We start from the raw sequence: 17603 nt of genomic DNA on the forward strand, positions 1-17603 counted from the left end.
TATAGCAGAGTGATTCCATTTATATATATGTATATGTATGTGTGTATTTATATATCTTTTTCATATTCTTTTTCATTATGGTTTATTACAGGATATTGAATATAGTTCCCTGTGCTATACAGTAGGACCTTGTTGTTTATCTATTTTATATATAGTAGTTTATATCTACTAATCCCAAAGTCCTAATTTATCCCTCTTCTCTCCCCCACCCCTTTCCCCTTTGGTAAATGTAAGTTTGTTTTCTATGTCTGTAAGTCTGTTTCTGTTTTGTAGATAGGTTCATTTGTGTCATATTTTAGATTCCACATATAAGTTATATCATGATACTTTTCTTTCTCTTTCTGACCTACTTCACTGAGTGTGATAATCTCTAGGTCCATACATGTTGTTGCAGATGGCATTATTTCATTCTTTTTTATGGCCGAGTAATATTCCATTGCATATATGTATATATACCACATCTTCTTAAACCAGTCATGTGTTGATGGGCACTTGGGTAGCTTCCATGTCTTGGCTATTGTAAATAGTGCTGCTGTGAACATTGGAGTGCATGTATCTTCTTGAATTAGAACTTCTGGGGTTTTTTCCCAGATAAATGCCCAGGAATGGAAATGCTAGATGATATGATAAATCTCTTTTTAGTTTTTTGAGGAACCTCCATACTGTTTTCCATAGTGGCTGTACCAATTTACATTCCCACCAACAGTGCAGGAGGGTTCCCTTTTCTCCACACCCTCTCCAGCATTTATTATTTGTAGACTTTTTAATGATGACCATTCTGACTGGTGTGAGGGGGTACCTCATTGTAGTTTTGATTTGCATTTCTCTAATAATTAGTGAAGTTAAGCATCTTTTCAGGTGTCTGATGGCCATATGTATGTCTTCTTTGGAGAAATGTTTAAGTCTTCTGCTGATTTTTTGATTGAGTGGTTTGCTTTTTTTGTTATTGAGTTGTATGAGCTGTTTGTATATTTTGGAAGTTAAGCCCTCGTTGGTTGCACTGTTTGCAAATATTTTCTCCCATTCTGATGGTTGTCTTTTCGTCTTGTTTATGGTTCCTTTGCTGTACAAAAGCTTATAAGTTTGCTTATTCCCATTTGTTTATTTTTGCCTTTGTTTCTATCGCCTTGGAGACTGACCTAAGAAAATGCTGCTATGATTTATGTCCGAGAACGTTTTGCCTATGTTTTCTTCTGGGAGTTTTGTGGTGTCCTGTCTTATATTAAAGTTTTTAAGCCATTTTGAGGGCTTTGTTGTGTGTGTGTGTGTGTGTGTGTGTGTAGGATTTGAAGGCACTGTTATAACATCATTGATTTACATGTGGCTGTCCAACTTTTCCAACACACTTGCTAAAGAGACTGTCTTTTCTCCATTGTATATTCTTGCCTCCTTTGTCAAAGATTGACTGTAGGTGTGTGGGTTTATTTCTAGGCTCTCTGTTCTGTTCCATTGATTCCTATGTCTGTTTTTGTGTTGATACCATGCTATTTGATTACTGTAGCTTTGTAGTATTGTCTGAAGGCTGGGAGGGTTATGCCTCCAGCTTTGTTCTTTTTTTGCTCAGGATTGCTTTGGCAATTCTGGGTCTTTTATGGTTCCATATAAATTTTAGGATTATTTGTTTTAGTTCAGTGAAAAATGTCATGGGTAATTTGATAGAGATCACATTAAATCTGTAGATTGCTTTGGGTAGTATGGAAAATAGGCATATTCTAGATCTTCTGATGTCACAAAGTCAGTAACATGATCCATAACTTTCCACAGAGTAAGTAGCATGAAACACCCTATTAGTACAGAGAAAAAAAATGAACTAGATCCTGAATCCTCCATTTCACTCAACTAATACTTAGCTAATTCCTGAACAGGTCACATTTATGGAATCTATTTCCAATCCTTAAAGGAAGAAATGGTAAGAAGTTATTGCTTGAGATTTTGTTGTTGTTCCAAAATGTAGTCCTTTGGAAGCATACTCTAGGAAGTGTATGTAATTCCTTATGTACCACCCTTCTTCATCCACTCTATAGGACAGAAGCAATAAAATAACTATTCTCAATCATTTATTTCTGCTGAGGTAAACATGGAGGGTAATACTCACATTGATTACATGTACTGGAATTTATTCAAACCCTGGCAGGTTACCTGGATCTATACCCTCCCTTTTTTTTTTTTTTTACACTCAAGAAAGTATGCCATTGGTTAACCCAGAATCCAAATTAATTTTTTAAAGCACTAAATTACCCTTAAACCTACTGCTATTACTGAAAAATTATTTCTGGCAGATCCTAAACCGTATCATATCAGTATTTCACACACTCTGTTTGAGAATCAATGAATGAGAATGTCTACCACCATAACAGTTTAGGCCTAAAAAAATATTTTGATGAGGATGCTTTTCTCTGTGATAAGTAAGCATCCATGATAACTCCTTGAAACTCCTGTACCATACTTTATTTTTTGTTCTCTTGGCCACTGATATGTCTGTTTCATTGTGTTCCACAACCACTTTGCCAATAGTGCTAAGAGAATGTGCATAGGAATTTGTAAAGTACCTGGTGTGCCAGAGACCTGACACACAGACCTGGATGTTGATCCCAAGCTAGTAGCAATTTGTACTATTGTAGAAAGATTGTATCACCCTAACCTAGCCATTAACCAGCTAACTCATTTGTTCATTCATTCATTCTCTATTTTATTCATTTAAAAAAAGTTGTTGAGAACCTACCCTTTAAAAGAGGTACCATGTGTATAGTAATTCTCTTGCATTCTTTTTTCCCAGGTCGGTAGTGGTTTAGAGCACTTGCTTAAGCTTCTCTGTTACGAATTATTTGCTCATGCTATATACTTTTAACATTTTATTCTTGCCTTTCTTGAATGGTAACCTTATTGATAAAATAGCAGTACTAAGGCCTCTAGCTAGTAATTAATGTAACACATTGGAAGGATCTTGCTTGATGCAAATCTTTTATTCTCGACTTTAGCGTCATAACAGATCACTTAAGTAAAATGTCCTCATTTTCTCTCTGCTTTGTGTTTTCGGTAATTCAGCTAGTTCCCAGCAGGTATTTATAAACTGTCTGAACTGTCTGAATTATAGTAAATTGTCATTTACTATAATTATTGTTCACTATCTGAATATGATTATCATTTTTCTAGAACACTGTTGCTCTCCTGCTTTAGTACAAGAAAGCCATGTTTTCACGTATGAGCTATTGAAGTAAATCCTGACACATACTAACATTTTAAACTTAAATTTTCTTATTTATTCTTTTAAAATCTATTCAGTTTTCTATTTACTTTCCATCGCACAACATTTATTTGTCCCACCATGTTTAAAATACTATGAGGAAAAAATTATCTTTAGAATTTGGAAAATTGATTTATCTCTAATAATAATTATCCAGGACTTATTTTCAGTTTCTTCCCTTTATTATGCTTGGTGAAAGACTGACATGGTGACTGCAGACTCAAAAATGTTAAAAAATATCTCAAATTACACCATTTATGTAACATAGTCTTGTTATTAGGGGTTACCTGATGAGACCCAAATCATTTAATTAATTAGATGCCAGAGAGCTTCACTTGAAGCCCAGTCTCCCAACACCAGGCACTTTCTCACCAGCCCAGATGAGAAGCCCGGCTCTTGGACATCCCAGCAGAGTCTGCTTTTTCCCTATAGCATGTTACTTCCCACAAAAAATAGAACGTAATGGATACTTAACACTTAAGTAAATTAATAATTCACCAAAGGTCTAGGTATGATAGAAATTTGAAGCGTTCTCAAAGCATAATTTAAGGAAACATATTTATATAAAAAGTTAATGATCTAGTTATTATATAACAGTAACAAGAAGTCACATTTTAAAGTGTTTTTATCTATATGATCTGGCTACTGTTACTTAATATTATTGCAGAAAAGCTATAACATTGTAACATGCTATGAAGGAAAGAGTAGGCTTATCTCCATGATGGTCTTTTTCAAAAAGCACCTTTCCTCCCCTCCCATAGGCACTCTTTCGGACAGTAGCAATGATGGTGCCTGATTATGCCATGATTGCCGAAATAGTCCTGTACTCCTGTGGCTTTGTCACAGCTCGGCCACTGTCGGTAAAGATTGTGGCTACATATCGCCTGTGTTCAGAGCAGTTGTCATCACAACATCACTATGACTATGGAATGAGAGCCGTGAAGTCAGTACTCACCGCAGCTGGGAATCTAAAGGTAAAAAACTCAAGTGGCTTCTTACTCATTCATTTCCTGTTTATAAATCTCAGGACCATGTGTCTTCACAAGAGTTACACTAACTGGTTAGTTTCATCAACTGAAAAAAAGTTCAGTTATCGTACTAACATAATTAATTATTTGCACACTTGAAAAAGGACATTTTATGATTTGTAAAACCTTAGACATGTGATCAGTGATTTGAGTTCCATTCCCCAATTTTAACTGTATGAAACTAGGTTCTACTAAGGAGTAAAATTCCTTGCTGCTGAGAAATACTTTGAAAGCATTTGTATATGAACATATATATTGAATAGCTTTAAAGGAAATAATCTATGTATAATTAATAAATATATACAGAAGCCCCTAGACATTGTTACTTAATATAATTACACAGTTGCAGCCAACTGTAGACTAGCAGTAATAGATTGGCAATATAATGTTTGCATTTTAAGATGGTATAAATCATAACTATATTGATAAAAAGTCAAAATGTTTGAAGACTTGGGTAATTTTTCATTGAAAGTCTTTTGTAGAAACGTAAAATATAACTGTACATTTGTTCTTTATCAAAGTAAGCAAGATAGGCTATAATTAACAGCAAAATGCAAACTGTGGCTTTGGAGCTTATAAAATTTTCATGTTCATGACTGCAGAAGATAAAGATTTTGAAATATATCTTGTGTGATTAAAAACAATGGCATGCATTTTAATCTTCTATGATAATGTTACCAAGAATTCTGATATATAGTGGTGATATTCTGTTTCACATTAGCCTAACATGACTTCAAGTCATTGCTTTTTTTTTGTAATAAACAAATGCAACTAGAAGCAACAATTTGTATTAACCTGGCATGTCATGATTATACTGTGGTCAGATAATGGGAAAGAAAATGCATTGTCCTAGTATGTCATCACTGACATCTTGACTATGGAATTGAGCTATTAAAGTTATGCAGCAAATGAATCCTATCATTCTTTGTCAAAAGCTAATTGAAAATTGTTGACTGTGTTGGCTTGAATATTTTGAAGTTTGTTTCTATTATATCAAAAATCAATTTAAACATTTGCTTTAAGATGATAGCCTCTCAGATAACAAAAGAGACTTCTGACACTTCATAATTTACATGTGGTTAGGTTGATCCAAAGTCCATATGAATAGGACTAGCTTTGGCTTTGGAGGCCCTGGAAATTTAGAGACAGCTAACCTTGATTGCCAGGCATCACTGCCTTTGTAAGGTTAAAGCCAGTTAAGTAGGAGCATGGGATTTATTAGAAAGATTCTAGAGAAAAAGAAGAGGATTCTGGAAAACTAAATGCATGATGGTAGGAGAAACTTTGGAGTAAGATGTTGAATAAAGGGTAGAAGCTGGGAGAAATAGTTCTGAGTTCAGATTTTTTTGTGAATTATTGAACCATCTTATGGACATGAGCAACAAGTTGAGGGTTCAACCAGATTTTTTAGTAAACTCTGGGTTTACCACAGATTTTTTAGAATTTAACATAAGTTTTCTGAAGCACCTTCTACTTAAGTGACTTAGTGTATTAACGAGCCCTCTCCACTCTGCCTGGGGATCACACTCAAGCGCGCTGGTACTAAGCATGCAGCCGGCAGGCAGCGTGCTGCTCTGCCCTCCCACCTTCTATCCGATGAACTGTTCCTCACCCAGAGTCAGGTGGCTTGTTCCCAAAACTCCCTGAAGCCAGTCGGACATGTTACTGTCGTTATGTCATTTAATTAATTGTCAATGAAATTGATGGTATATGAGCATGAAAAGAAGAGTTTTGTTTTTATGAAAACTAAGTTCATTGTTTAAGAAAGACTCAGTGAAGATGAAATGCTAAAAAAAAATGACTTTGAATTAGGTATGGATAAGAAAAGTGAATACAACTGGGAAAAAACCTTAAAAATCTTAAGGATGCTACACTTAGATTGTCTCGCAAGTATCTCTGAAGAGCATGATCATCTTTAAAACACAAAACCAAAACACAACAAAACTGGATAGAGCAGATGATTCATTATTGATGCGTTTTTTTTTCCAACAAGAAAAATGGTCCAAAACTCTACCCTCAGAGAAAAGGTCTCGGCACCAAAATATGGGCAGAGTGAGTAAATGTTTATATGTTTTAAATGTAAGTGCATCTTTTAAAAATGATTGCCCATCTTTAATGATTATTTTCACTTTACCAACCCACTGCTGGTCTTGAATGCATAGGACAAGCAAGCTCTTACCCAATATAGAGGCAACGGCAGCTCCCAAACTATATGGAATTCATGGCCAATAGCTTCTTACCCAGGGCATCTGTGAAAAAGTAGTCAGTTCAACTTAGGTTTTCATTATAAACTGGTAGAAAATTCACCAAGTATAATCATCAGTTTCTAAAATTAATAACAGTCCAATTAAATGAAAATAAGTAAGAACAACACTTTTGCATGGGCTTAAATTGCCTCTGGGGCCTGGTGTTCATGTGTGTGTGTGTGTGTGAACATGTAGGGGGTGCAGTTAATAGCTGCAGATATCATTATGAGCATATTTTCTTTCAGCTGAAATATCCAAATGAAAATGAAGAAATTCTTCTGCTTAGATCTATTATTGATGTAAATCTACCAAAATTTTTATCCCATGATTTACCACTCTTTGAGGTAAGAACATTTTATTATTACAATGTATCAAAACTCTTCTAATAATGTATTTATCCAAGCGTCCATGGTTGCAACTCCCTGTGAGAAACTTCCACTACAGAAAACGATGATATGGCAAAGAAAAACATAGATCATTCTGTTTTATTTGAAGTGTGTTAGCTAGCTTTGTTGTTTTGGATAACTTTTTACTCTTTCTTTTTTTTTTTTTTTTGCGATATGCGGGCCTCTCACTGTTGTGGCCTCTCCCGTTGCGGAGCACAGGCTCCGGACGCGCAGGCTCAGTGACCATGGCTCACAGGCCCAGCCGCTTCACGGCATGTGGGATCTTCCCGGACCGGGGCACTGAACCCGTGTCCCCTGCATCGGCAGGCGGACTCTCAACCACTGCGCCACCAGGGAAGCCCCCTGGATAACTTTTAACAACTTGGGATTTTTAAGTTTCACCTTTTCTGCAGAATATAATAAGTACACAAAAGTTACAAAACATGTTTGCTTATAAATTTCACCAAAATTTCCTCCGTGGAGGAAAGTAATTGGTCTAACACATCACTGAATCCCTTGCACAGAATGGATACTTGGTAAATGTTTGTCAAATTAATGATTGGAGAAATAAAAAAAAAAATAAGCTTAATTTCTTTAGAAGAGTACCATGGGTTTTATGAAATTCTTTTTTCAGGATAATTTAAGAACTAGGCTTAATCATCTTGTTGCATTTTAACAATTAAATTATAAGTAGTTGAGAAGAGCTATTAGAATGATGGTTAAAGTTCCTGTTTTGTCATGTGATATCATTCTTTTCCTTTTCCCATTCTCAGGTAGAAGAAATTGGGGGAGGGCTTGGGAGCGGGCTGCTGACACATGGTAGATGTTGGTCTCTCTTGTGCTGCCTTGAGGTATGGGCAGTTAGCTTCCAAAGTGTAAAGACTGAAGTCGTAAGGCTGTCATGGGGAGGGTGGAGACATGACACTGCCACTGTAGTGTGGTCCAGTGTCGTTAGCTATCCACAGCAACCATGTTTCATCACTCTGAAAGGGACTTCCCTTAGTATTTAGAGTTGACAGTGCTAATGTTTTGCAGATCAAATCTACAAGGAATAGGTTCAAATTTTCTTCTTAAAAATTTCCCTCAGTTTCTTTGGTACTAGTACACTGTACAGATTTTCCAGGAGTAAAAGCTATATTTATTTTTATAAAGTGGAAGTATACCTCACCTAGTTGTATTCTTATGCAGCTGTGTATTCATTGAGTGAACATTTATTGAATAATATTAAGAACAATATTTCTTAAATGGAGCGCAACTGGCATTTTCAAATAGGACAGTTCCGTGTTGTGAGAGACTGTCCCATACGCTGCAGAACACTTGGCATCCCTCCTCCCCCAGTGTCTCTGGACTCTCCCAGTGTGAGAACCAGAAGGACAGCTCCACATATTCCCAACTCTCTACCTGGCGGGAGAGTGAAGGGAACTGGTCTTTGCTGAGAACTACTGACTACCAGATATGATCTGGAATTACCTGCTTCTTTCAAGGTTAACCATAAATAATTTGAACAATCTGAGAAGATATTTTTGTTTACTTAGCAAACACTATGCATTCACAATGGACCAGACCTTATTCTAAGAGTTTTATGAATAGCAACTTATTTAATACTCATAAGCAGCTAACGGGGCACGTGCTCTTGTTATCCCCATTTTACACGTGGTGTAACTGCGGCACAGAGATCATAAGTAACTTGTATTCATGGCCAGTATATGAGGGAGAGGGGGTTCCAGCCACTCAGCTAGGCTGCAGAGTGATCTTAAAGACCCTACTGCGTTGCCTTTTTCTCTCCTTTGCCCCAAGGAAACTTACTGCTCCAGTGAACTGGGATCAGTTTATCCATAACAGGATTTAAAGGATTAAATTTAGGGGTGATTAAACTGGTAGTTTGTCAGTTCTAAGGTATAGCTTGAATGTATGCTTTCATATTAAGCTCTTCTGAATTTTCACTTTTATCTTCAGAGTAAAATGAATAGTTATATCTCTCACATAGGTTGCTATAATACTTATGAAAAAGCCTTAGCAGTTTATAAAGGAATGTTTCTTAGACCTTGAAATCAACTCTGTATATTCATATGCACTAAATATGGAAGTATAATTCTTTCCAATCATACATTATATGATTGTATTCGTTTCCTAAAGCTGCCATAACAAAGTACCACAATCCTGGTGGCTTAAAACAATAGAAATTGATTTTCTCACAGTTCTGGAGGATAAAAGCCTGAACGAAGGTGTTGGTTCCCTCTGAAGCCTTTAGGAAAGAATCCTTCCTTGTTTCTTCTTGGCTTCTGATGGCTACTGGTGATCTTTGATGTTCCTCGGCTTGTCATTACTTCAGTCTCTGTCCCCACCACTAGATGGCCTTCTTCCCTGGGTGTCGTTGTGTCTGTGTCTTCCTCTCCTTTCTGTTATAAAGACACCAATCACTGGAGTTGGGCTCCTGTATGATCTCATCTTATCTAATTACATCTGCAAAGATCTTATTTCCAAATAAGGGGACATTCTGAGGTTCCAGGTGCACATACATTTTTGAGGGAAGCTAAGCTGATTAACATACTACCCACTACAATGATTAAAATACCATCGAACTAATTTTTGTGTATGGTATGAGGCATGGTTGGAAGTTCATTATTTTGACAAATCCAGGTACTCTAGCATAATTTGCTCAAGACTATTTTTTTAATCTTTTCTCTACGGGATTGCCTTTGAGTCTTTGTTGAGAATGAGTTGTTCACATGTGTGTGGGTCTATTTCTGGTCTCCCTATTCTGTTCCATTGATACATTTGTGTGACTATACTAATGTGACCCCATCTTTATAATAAGCCTTCAAATCAGATCGTGTTCATCCTCTAACTTTTTAACTTAAAAAGATGTAAAACTGCAACATCTCTGGAGGAAAACAAGAGAAATCCCTTGTGAATTTGGAATAGACAAAAATTTCTTAAATACAACACCGAAAGCACAATGCATGAAACAATAAATTCATAAAATAGACTCATCAAAATTTAAAAGTTTGCTCTTTGAAATACACTGGTAAGAGAATGAAAGACAAGCTAGAGACTAGAAAAAAATTTGCATATTAGATGTATGATGAAGGATTTGTATGCAGAATATTTAAAGAATGGTCAAAACTTACCGTGAAGAAAATAAACTGATTAAAAATAGGCAAAAGATTTGAACAGACATTTCACTAAAGAAGATATACATATGGCACACAAGTACATGCAAAAAATGTTAATCTTTGGGAAATGCAAATTGAAGCCACAACAAGATACTGTTACTTGTTACTATGGCTAAAATTAAGAAGACTGACCATATCAAATATTGAAACTCTCATACACTGCTTGGGGAGATGTAACATAATAATACAACAACCTTGGAAAGCAGACAGTTTCTTAAAACGGTAAATACACACTCACCGTACTATCCAGGTATTCCACTCCTCATTATTCGCCCGAGAGAAATGAAAGCATTTGTCCATACAAAGACTTGTATATACATGTTTATAGTAGCTTTATTTATTTCCCAAACTGGAAACAATGAAAATGTCCATCAACAGGAAAATGGATTTAAAAACTGGCACCTCAATACAGTGGAACACTTCAATACAATGGGCTATTGATATATGCTGTGAAAGGTGTGAATTTCCAAATCTTTATGCAAAGTGAAAGAAGCCAGACAAAAAATAAAGTAGTACCTGTAATGTGTAATTTCACCCGTAATAATTTCTAGATAATGCAAGTAAAAATAGTAACAGAAAGCAAATCAGTGTTTGTTGGTTGTCTGGGGATGGAGACAGGAGGTGGCAAGGAGAGGAGAAAAGGCCACAAGGAGACTTGTGGCTGTGACTGGTATGTTGACTATCTTCATTGAGTTGGTGGTTTCACTTATCAAATTGTACCCTTTAAATATAAACAGTTGATTGTATGTCAGTCATACCTCTATGAAGCTGTTGAAAATACTGGACTATTACTCAAAGGCTCTATTTCCATCAACGTTAAATACAAGGATGTGAGAAATTTTATCAAGTTTATGTATGTCTATATGTCTATATATATATGTATATATACATATACACATATACATACATATATAGAAAGACACAGAGAATATGAGAATGTATAGATAGATAATGTAAATCCCCAAATCATCTATCATTAGGGAATTACTTCAGATTTGTTTCCTGGGGTGAAATTACCAAAACCAGATTACAATGATTTGCTGGGAGCCATCAAAGACAACTGTGACTCCATGAATTTGCAAATGACCAGCTTCTTTTCTGAGAAGATTCTTCAGATATATGAAATGATGATCGTGCGTCATGGCTTTATGATTGTTGGAGAACCATTTGGAGGAAAAACCAGTGCATATCGCGTCTTAGCTGGAGCACTAAATGATCTATGTGAAAAGGTAAGTGTGTTATTAATGCATTAATTTATTGATAATCAGCTTTGTGCAAGATAGAATGTATGGTTATTTAAAAGGGTACTTTAATGCAGCAACTTAAACTTATAAAAATACAGAGGAAATAAAATTAGAAGAGTAATACAAAGCAAGTAGGAAGTTCAGTATACAAAGGGTATGCCACAGATTTGCCTCTAGCCCTTTTGTTTCTTTTTTTTAAAGAGTTTAATCGTAAAGATAACACATTCATTAGAGAACAAAGTCTGAAGACATGAAAAAACCTGACAGTTTTCTCTTTTATACTTTCTTAAGAGAGTAGTTTTTATTTTCTTGGTGTTTAGATTTGTAATGCAAACTTGTTAGTGGCTGCTAGTGGTACTGAACTGAAGTGTGTGTGTGTGTGTGTGCGCGCGCGCGCGTGTGCGCGCGAGCATGCGCATACATTATATAATACATGCATATGTAAGTATAGTAAATAATGATGATTATATTATTCAAAATTCCTGTCCTACACATCTCAGTTTGGTCTACTTTGATAGGCTAAAGGAGTGAGGCTGTTTTAAATTCTCCAACTAATATTGCATTTCTGTCTACTTACCCTTGTATTTCAAATAGCTCTTGCTTCATATATTTCAGTGTTTGTAGCCAAATGGGATTCGTGATCATTACATCTTCATTGTGGAGCCTCCCTTCAGCCAGTATAAAATTATCTACTTGTATTATCTGCCTTGGATCCCCTGTGTCTAATTTCAGTATTGCAACCCCTGCTTTCTCCTTGCATATATATTTGCCCATGTCTTTAATTGTGACTCTGGCTGTCACTGTGATTTACTTTTTTATGGAGAGTAATTAGTTTTAACTTTTATTTTCTCCAATTTGATGGCCTTTATCTTCTCATAGGGAAATTTTACTTCGATTGTATTTATTATCAAACAAACGGATATGTACTTATTTCTGTCATCTGTTCCTTTATGGTTTTATCCTTTCATGCTGTTTCCTTTCTTCGCCTCCCTTCCTTTCCCTTTATCCTTCCTGCCTTGCTTTCCTCAGTTTTTGTTTGCATTTTTGCTATTTTGTTATTTTATTGTTATAGGGGCGAATTTTTTGCTATAAAAAAATAAGTCTCTAAAAGAGCCAAATGTGGTGTGCCACTCAAAGATGAAAGAAGATGAAGGTATGAGCATGTATTCTGGTCCAATATAAAGCCCGAAAGTGATTCATTATCAGGAAGTTCTAAGAGTGACACTGTGGTAATGTAAAAGGGGCAGGGCTCCATAGCCACTGCTTGCAAGCTGCAGCTTCACGCTAGCTTCGTTGCATTCGGGACAAACACGTTGCTTTAATGGCAGCAACTTTGTTCTGACTAAGATGATAGAACTTTCCCATGCTTCTGAATCAAGGATGACACATCGTTATTCCCTTCTGGGCACAGAGAAGAAAACACAGACCTTGAGCTTTTTTTTTTTTTTTTACTGCTTCACATTATTATTGCCACATGTTTTCTTCAGTTTGGTACTTCATGTCCCAAGCTCCAGTGGTGGTGGGCAGAAAGCAGTGTGGGAAAGAGTTGGACTTGTTCTGTTATAAGTTGAACTTATTATGTGATATAAAAAAGAAATGATTGTGAATAAGTAGAGCACAGGTGATTTTTAGGGTGGGGAGCTATTCTGTATATATTGTAATGGTGGATACGTGACATTATGTATTTGGCAAAATCCATAGAAGTGTCCAACGCAGAGAGTAAACCTTAATGTAAACCATGGGCTTTAGTTACTAAGAAAGAATCCATATCAGCAGAGGAACTGAGGAATTGAGGAATCATAACAATGTACCACACCAATGCGAGGCTTTAACAGTAGGGGAAACTGTGTGTGAGTGGCGGGAAGATGGAGGGAATATATGTGAATCTCTCTATATTTTCTGTTTAATTTTTCTGTAAACCCAAAGCTACTCTAAACAAATAAAGTCTATTAATTAAAAACATAAAAAAGCCTATGCCCCAAGGGTATTAACATCTCTTATTAATTCCATATACCAGCTTTCAAGGTTCTGGTGGAAACTATCAGCTTACCAATATTAATTTTTTCACAACGTGAGAATGGTACATATTTGCCTATATTTAAATCATTTAATTTTATCTCAGAGAATGTTTTGTAGTAAGAATCAACCACTTACAGCCCATGGGCCAACTTCAGCCCAAAGCCTGTTTTTGTGATGCCAGTGAGCTTAGAATGGTGTTAACATTTTTAAGGTTTGTAAAGAAAAGCAGAAAAGAACATGTAACCTGTTGATCTATCAATAGTAAATATTATATGCTTTTGACCAACATTTGGTACTTTATTCCTAAGTATGCTATGAGTTCTTAAATCCTATTGTAAATGGTATTTTTAAATTTTATTTTTCAGTTGTTCATTGGCATTATAGAAAATACAATCAATTTTTGTATAATGACTTTGTTTGCTGCAGCCTTGTTAAATGAACTCTTTACTTCTGGTAGTTTTTGTGTAGAGTCTTTAGGATTTTCTACATGCCCAATCATGTTTTCCATGAATAATGACAGTATTAGTAGTCTTTTAAATAAATAAATAATCTTTTTTTTTTTTTTCTATTAAGGGGTTAATGGAAGAAAACAAGGTTCAGATCACTGTTTTAAATCCTAAGTCTGTCACCATGGGTCAGCTGTATGGGCAGTTTGATTTAGTGTCCCATGAGTGGTCCGACGGGATCCTCGCTGTCAGTTTTAGAGCATTTGCTGCTTCATCGGTAAGTGCTAACACTTCTCCATGCTATGAGAGTTATGATTTTTTTCAGTTGTTTCAAGTAAACATTTGTATTTGTAGCTCAAGGTACTTATTTAAAACACATTACTGGGATCCTTGAGGCGCCGGCCGCCGCCCCAGGCAGTGTCTGAGCCAAGCCCCCGCATCCTTCGCCTCCGTGTGCCCATGGCCTTTAAACTGCCGGTTCCTCGGCTGGGGGCGGGAGCGCTGAGTTTCCCGCTGGGAGGTAAAGTGGCCCCCTTTTACCTCCCAGATGCCGCAAGGAGACAGGCCTGTGGGCACTAGGTACGCCACCCTTGCCCTACACGTGCCGGGACGAGACCCTCACGAGGGCAGTGAGTGGGGCGTGGTGCCTGTCTCTTCTCCCTCCACAGATGAGAGAGTTGAGACAAGGAAATTTTATGCCCTGCTTGATATAAATACAACTGGATATAAGCGTCAGGAGGCCAAAGTACATCATCTCTCTCGTTCACTCCTGTATCTTGAGCATCTAATACTGTGCCAGGCATATGCTTTGCTTTTACCATTTGTCTTACGGTTCTGTCTGTCCGGTTTTTGTTTTTAAGGATAGTTTTTAACGTTTGTTACATTGGTGGATTTGTTTTTTGGTTTGGTTGCTCTCTTCTTTCTTTTTTTATTTTTAATATTTAAAAATTTTTTTCACCTTAGTAACTTTATTTTATTTTATATATTTTTCTTTCTTTCTTTTTGTTTTTTTCTCCCTTTTCTTCTGAGCCATGTGGCTGACAGGGTCTTGGTGCTCCGGCCAGGTGTCAGGCCTGAGCCTCTGAGGCAGGAGAGCCAAATTCAGGATATTGGTCCACCAGAGACCTCCCGGCCCCACATAATATCAAGTGGCAAAAGCTCTCCCAGAGATCTCCATCTCAACACTAAGACCCAGCTCCACTCAATGACCAGCAAGCTACAGTGCTGGGCACCCTATGCCAAACAACTAGCGAGACAGGAACACAACCCCACCCATTAGCAGAGAGGCTGCCTAAAATCATAATAAGGTCACAGACACCCCAAAACTACCACCGGACATGGTTCTGCCCACCAGAAAGACAAGATCCAGCCTCATCCACCAGAACACAGGCACCAGGCCCCTCCACCAGGAAGCCAACACAACCCACTGAACCACCCTTACCCACTGGGGGCTGATGCCAAAAACAGCGGGAACTACGAACCTGCAGCCTGCGAAAAGGAGACCCCACACACAATAAGTTAAGCAAAATGAGAAGACAGAGAAACAAACAGCAGATGAAGGAGCAAGGTAAAAACCCACCAGACCAAACAAATGGAGAGGAAGTAGGCAGTCTACCTGAAAAAGAATTCAGAGTAATGACAGTAAAGATGATCCAAAATCTTGGAAGTAGAAGAGAGAAAATACAAGAAACGTTTAACAAAGACCTAGAAGAACTAAAGAGCAAACAAACAATGATAAACAACACAATAAATGAAATGAAAAATTCTCTAGAAGGAATCAATAGCAGAATAACTGAGGCAGAAGAACGGATAAGTGACCTGAAAGATAAAATAGTGGAAATAACTACTGCAGAGCAGAATAAAGAAAAAAAAAATGAAAAGACTTGAGGACAATCTCAGTGACCTCTGGGACAACATTAAATGTACCAACATTTGAGTTATAAGGGTCCCAGAAGAAGAAGAGAAAAAGGGACTGAGAAAATATTTGAAGAGATTATAGTTGAAAACTTCTGTAACATGGGAAAGGAAATAGTCAATCAAGTCCAGGAAGTGCAGAGAGTCCCATACAGGATAAATCCAAGGAGAAACATGCCAAGACACATATTAATGAAAGTATCAAAAATTAAATACAAAGAAAATATTTTTAAGGCAGCAAGGGAAAAGCAACAAATAACATACAAGGGAATCCCCATAAGGTTAACAGCTGATCTTTCAGCAGAAACTCTGCAAGCTAGAAGGGTGTGGCAGGACATATTTAAAGTGGTGAAAGGGAAAAACCTACAACCAAGGTTACTCTACCCAGCAAGGATCTCATTCAGACTTACAGACAAGCAAAAGCTAAGAGAATTCAACACCACCAAACCAGCTTTACAACAAATGCTAAAGGAACTACTCTAGGCAAGAAACACAAGAGAAGGAAGAGACCTACAGAAACAAACCCAAAACAGTTAAGAAAATGGTAATAGGAATGTACATGTCAATAACTACCTTAAGTGTAAGTGGATTAAATGCTCCAACCAAAAGACATAGACTGACTGAATGGATACAAAAACAAGACCCATATATATACTATCTACAAGAGACCCACTTCAGACCTAGGGACACATACAGACTGAAAGTGAGGGGATGGAAAAAGATATTCCATGCAAATGGAAATCGAAAGTTGGAGTAGCAATTCTCATATCAGATAAAATAGTCTTTAAAATAAAGACTATTACAAGAGACAAAGAAGGACACTACATAATGATCAAGGGATCAATCCAAGAAGAAGCTATAACAATTGTAAATATTTATGCACCCAGCATAGGAGCCCCTCAATACATAAGGCAAATGCTAACATCCATAAAAGGGGAAATTGACAGTAGCACAACCATAGTAGGGGATGTTAGCACCCCACTTTCCCCAATGGACAGATCATCCAAAATGAAAATAAATAAGGAAACACAAGCTTTAAATGATACATTAAACAAGATGGACTTAATTGACATTTACAGAACATTCCATCCAAAAACAATAGAATACACTTTCTTCTCAAGTGCTCATGGAACATTCTCCAGGAGAGATCCTATCATGGGTCACAAATCAAGCGTTGGTAAATTTAAGAAAATTGAAGTCGTATCAAGTATCTTCTCTGACCATAATGCTATGAGACTAGATATCAACTACAGGAAAAAATCTGTAAAAAATACAAACATATGGAGGCTAAACAAAACACTACTAAATAACCAAGAGATCACTGAAGAAATCAAAGAGGAAATCAAAATATACCTAGAAACAAATGAAATGAAATGAAATTGTTGACAATGAAAACACGATGACCCAAAACCTATGGGATGCAGCAAAAGCAGGTCTAAAAGGGAAGTTTATAGCACTAGAATCCTACCTCAAGAAATAAGAAACATCTCAAATAAACAACCTAACCTTATGCGTAAAGCAATTAGAGAAAGAAGAACAAAACATCCCCAAAGTTAGAAGAAGGAAAGGAATCATAAAGATCAGATCTGAAATAAATGAAAAAGAAATGAAGGAAACGATAGCAAAGATCAATAAAACTAAAAGCTGGTTCTTTGAAAAGATAAACAAAATTGATAAATCATTATTAGCCAGACTCATCAAGAAAAAAAGGGAGAAGGCTCAAGTCAACAGACTTAGAAATGAAAAAGGAGAAGTAACAACTGACACTGCAGAAATACAAAGGATCATGAGAGATTACTACAGGCAACTCTATGCCAATAAAATAGACAACCTGGAAGAAATGGACAAATTCTTAGAAAAACACAACCTTCCGAGACTGAACCAGGAAGAAATATAAAAT

General features: G+C 36.6%; 1 protein-coding gene across 1 annotated transcript in view; it reads left to right on the plus strand.

Moving 5' to 3' along the window:
• Nucleotides 1-17603, plus strand: part of DNAH7 (dynein axonemal heavy chain 7) — a 246720-nt gene that overhangs the window by 103206 nt on the left and 125911 nt on the right. Inside the window, exons 27-30 of the mRNA XM_030855979.3 lie at nucleotides 4006-4218; nucleotides 6764-6862; nucleotides 11061-11309; nucleotides 13917-14066. Of these exons, the coding sequence (XP_030711839.2) occupies nucleotides 4006-4218; nucleotides 6764-6862; nucleotides 11061-11309; nucleotides 13917-14066 (711 nt within the window). The remainder of the gene's footprint in view (nucleotides 1-4005; nucleotides 4219-6763; nucleotides 6863-11060; nucleotides 11310-13916; nucleotides 14067-17603) is intronic.

This window comes from Globicephala melas, chromosome 7 (assembly GCF_963455315.2).
Source record: "Globicephala melas chromosome 7, mGloMel1.2, whole genome shotgun sequence".
In the NCBI taxonomy this organism is placed as follows: Eukaryota; Metazoa; Chordata; class Mammalia; order Artiodactyla; family Delphinidae; genus Globicephala; species Globicephala melas.